This window comes from Austrofundulus limnaeus, unplaced genomic scaffold (assembly GCF_001266775.1).
Source record: "Austrofundulus limnaeus strain Quisiro unplaced genomic scaffold, Austrofundulus_limnaeus-1.0 Scaffold2059, whole genome shotgun sequence".
In the NCBI taxonomy this organism is placed as follows: domain Eukaryota; kingdom Metazoa; phylum Chordata; class Actinopteri; order Cyprinodontiformes; family Rivulidae; genus Austrofundulus; species Austrofundulus limnaeus.
The window spans coordinates 13,984-17,658 of NW_013954461.1; the positions used below are offsets into that span (position 1 = coordinate 13,984).

The 3,675-nt window shown below is 40.4% G+C and overlaps 1 protein-coding gene across 1 annotated transcript in view; it reads left to right on the forward strand.

The window, feature by feature from the left end:
• LOC106536968 (synaptotagmin-9) overlaps nucleotides 1-3,675 on the forward strand; it is a gene marked incomplete at its 5' end in the record, with an annotated part of 21,067 nt that overhangs the window by 13,201 nt on the left and 4,191 nt on the right. The window contains 3 exon segments of the mRNA XM_014034331.1: nucleotides 682-802; nucleotides 2,108-2,279; nucleotides 2,352-2,481. Of these exon segments, the coding sequence (XP_013889785.1) occupies nucleotides 682-802; nucleotides 2,108-2,279; nucleotides 2,352-2,481 (423 nt within the window).

Here is a 3,675-nt window from a genome sequence, read left to right on the forward strand (position 1 = left end):
AAGGGAATGAGGAGCAGCAGCCTTTGTGTGTGCATGCACCCTCAGTTTTAGCCCAGAAGAGTAGAAGTTACTTAATTCATTCATGTTTATGTGCTGTCCAGAAAAAGCACTTAAATATTACTGGTAAAATAATATTAGCATTTACTTTTTTTGTACAGTAATATTGAGATAAAATATTATGTGTATTGTTTATTTAGTAAATTCTAGTAGTTTAGAAATTTAGATTTATTTTGTAAAATTTAAAAGAATAATTAAATAAAGGCTACGACACCCAAAAATCCTTTTTTTCTGTGTATGATTATTAAAAGCTTCTGAGGTTTTTCTCCGAGGTGTTTCAGGTGGGATCTGAAGTGTAAACGTGTGTCAAACACTTTAACACGTTATGATTTGGTTCGAAAATAAAACCTTGGTCCTCAGCCGGTGATATTTAGTCTCTGCTCAAAACCCTGAAACAGATTTTTAATATTTATCTCCCAGGCACCCGTTATGGTTTATTATTGAGTCCACAATGTTTGTTTTGATCAGCCAGCCTTCAGACTTTATAGCATCAAGGATCTGGACTTCAGTCTGTAAATTCAAGCACCATCTGCTGTAACGACTTAAAAAAGTAAATTAAACTCTCAAAACAAAAGGAGGGGAGAATGAATGTCGCTAATATAAAATCTTATTACATTTTTTTAGGACAACGTGGATCTCGGAGAGCTCATGTTCTCGTTGTGTTATCTCCCCACCGCTGGCAGACTTACAATCACCATAATTAAAGCAAGAAATCTGAAAGCCATGGACATCACCGGAGCCTCAGGTGGGTGCTGATGGACGGGCGAATTCACTGGACAGGAAAGATTTAGTGGGATGAAACACACAACTTCTGAAACTGCTCAAGGTTTATTAGTTACAATCTTCATCAGTAAGGCTGATGCAGTCTGGTCTAAGAAGCAAGACGAAGGGTCCAAAAGTGGACTTTATTTTTTTGTTTGGTGCAGTTTGCATTCATATTGTGCTTTTTTGCACATTAATTTATAAAGAAAGCCAAGTGTTTGACGGTCATTGCTCCCATTGGACAGAAATGACGGGAGCAGGACAGAGCACAGACGCAGAAAGATCCGGTGATGTCAATACAACTGCAATACCATTTAGAGACGCTCATTCAAAGGCGGTTTTGCAATGATATGCTTCTAATTTTGGGCCGGCGTTGGCAAAAGCCTGCCGCAACCCAAAGGAGACGAGATGCTCTGCGTTCCCTGACCCACAATGGCTCTTTGTTTGTAGCGTAGTGATAGCATTAGCAACACTAGCCGTGTTTCCATCAACGTTTTTTTGAGGTATCACATAAGAAAAGATGGAGGGAAACGGAAAAAAATTTGCGAAACTTCCACAATTTCGCAAAAAGGTTTTTACGCCCGCTTGATGTGGTTTTTGGATTTTCTGAAAAACTTAATGCAGAAAGGTGGAGATGGAAACACATTTGCTGAATAAGTTTTGATGTAGTGAACATTAATTCGATCAGCTGTTCCTGCTGAACAATAACTGTAGTGGCTGCAGTTGGACCCTCCTCCTGCTGTCGGTGACTTCCTGGATATTCCCGTAACGTGAAGAGAATAACATTTCTTTTTCTACGTCTCCAGACAGCATGTAACATCACCAATACTAGCTGATATGACAGAATAGTTACAGCTTTCCTGATAGCAGCAACATGTTCCTGATAACTTAACTCCATTGTCCTGAGATGTGAGGTGCCTGAGAGTTTGTGACTTTACTTCCTGTTTACTACAACCATGCGTAGTGGCAACATTTGCACAGAGGAATTTTTGTTGTTTCCTTCACTGGTTCTTGGTGCGGCTCCACCACAGGCGAGTGTGGAAGTGAACCTCGCAGTTAAAATTTAAACAAATGTTGCATTTTTTTCCCCAGTCAAACCAAGTCTACCAGACTATCAGGTGTAAAAACACCCTTACATTGCAAATAAAAGATAACCAGTAAGGCTTATTCTCTTCACATCAGCATTGTGAAGTGTTTGATCATAATGGACTCGATTGGAAGCACAGCTGGTTATATTTGAGCGTTCCTTTCCCTACATTTTGTAAATGTACCACACTGTTTTTTTCAGATCCATACGTGAAAGTGTCCCTTATGTGTGAAGGAAGGAGGTTGAAGAAAAGAAAGACTTCAACCAAGCGAAACACCCTGAACCCGGTGTACAATGAAGCCATCGTGTTTGATGTTCCTCCTGAGAACATCGATCAGATCAGCCTGCTCATAGCCGTCATGGATTACGATCGGTTTGTACATCTACCACTTTACCTGCTGCTCTAACTGCTGTCCTGCAGCTAACCCGAACCTATCCTCCACAGGGTCGGACACAATGAGGTGATAGGTGTCTGCCGGGTTGGCAACGAGGCCGAAAGTTTGGGGCGGGACCACTGGAACGAGATGCTGTCGTACCCCCGGAAACCCATCGCTCACTGGCACCCACTCGTAGAGGTAGGGGGCTCATCCAGACCTTACTATAGAATCTGCTGAACTACAGTGGTTATTTTAATGGACCACTTCTACGCTAATGAGTCCCATACTCCGTGTTGACATGTTGTGTGTTCCATTTTGAGGTTCGACGGCGGGGGAAAAAAATAGAGCGAAAACAATTACATAACCAGGAACACTGCATAACCCTCATGTATACTTGACTTGTTTTGCTGTGATTGCCACAACTGAGGCGCTGCTCTTGGAGACAGAGAGAGGTGGCTACATTCACAGAGCTGTTTCTATTCCTGAATCCCCAGCCCACACTCATTAAAAAAAAACAGGGCATGCTAAAACAGATGCTGAACCAATTCATGTAAATTCATGTTGAGTTGTCAGAGCTCAGTGTGTTGGTATTTTGTCTAAAAAGCTACAAACGCCACAAAACGGTTCGCTGTCCGAGTCTCAGAAAGTGGCAGTGTATTTGCAGAATTTAAGGACTGGTCTCAGCTTTACTCATTTTTAGTTTTTTACTCCCCATAATAATGAACACCTAGCTATGATGTCATTGTAAAGACACCATAAAGTCTGTTGACGTTTCAAGACATCATTATTTTTTTACCATCTGAGGCCTGGTGATGCTCATTATACAAGAACTTGGAATATTTTTCAATCTCTAATGAAGATTCATTTTTACGTGTTTTTTTTTAAATAATGACATTTCCATCTAAAATAAGGCCAATTATTGCATAATGAGCATAATCTATTTAAATTATTCCACCATCCAGATGACTGACATGTTAAGTCTGCTGCAAAGGGATGCTAATGCTTAGCAAAGGATGCCTGTATTTACAGTATTTGCAAGGAGAAAATCATGAACTCTCCCAGATAAATTTGTTTATCACTGTCTTTTTTAAGTTTAACTTGTGTATGAAAAGTGAACATTGTTCACATGTTGGTTTGTGAAGGGCCATTTTTAGCATAAACCTTTGCATTCATCAGTCAGATTTATTGTTTTTTTGCAAATAAAAGTGCTCAAATATCGACAAGATATCATCTTGTAGGAGCTCCCTTTTATCAGTTCTCTGATTCATATCTTTACTATCTGCTTTACATAAGCAATAATTGTCACATCCATCCATCCATTTTCATCCATTTTCTTCCGCCTATCCGGGGTCGGGTCGCGGGGGCAGCAGCTTCAGAAGGGAGGCCCAGACC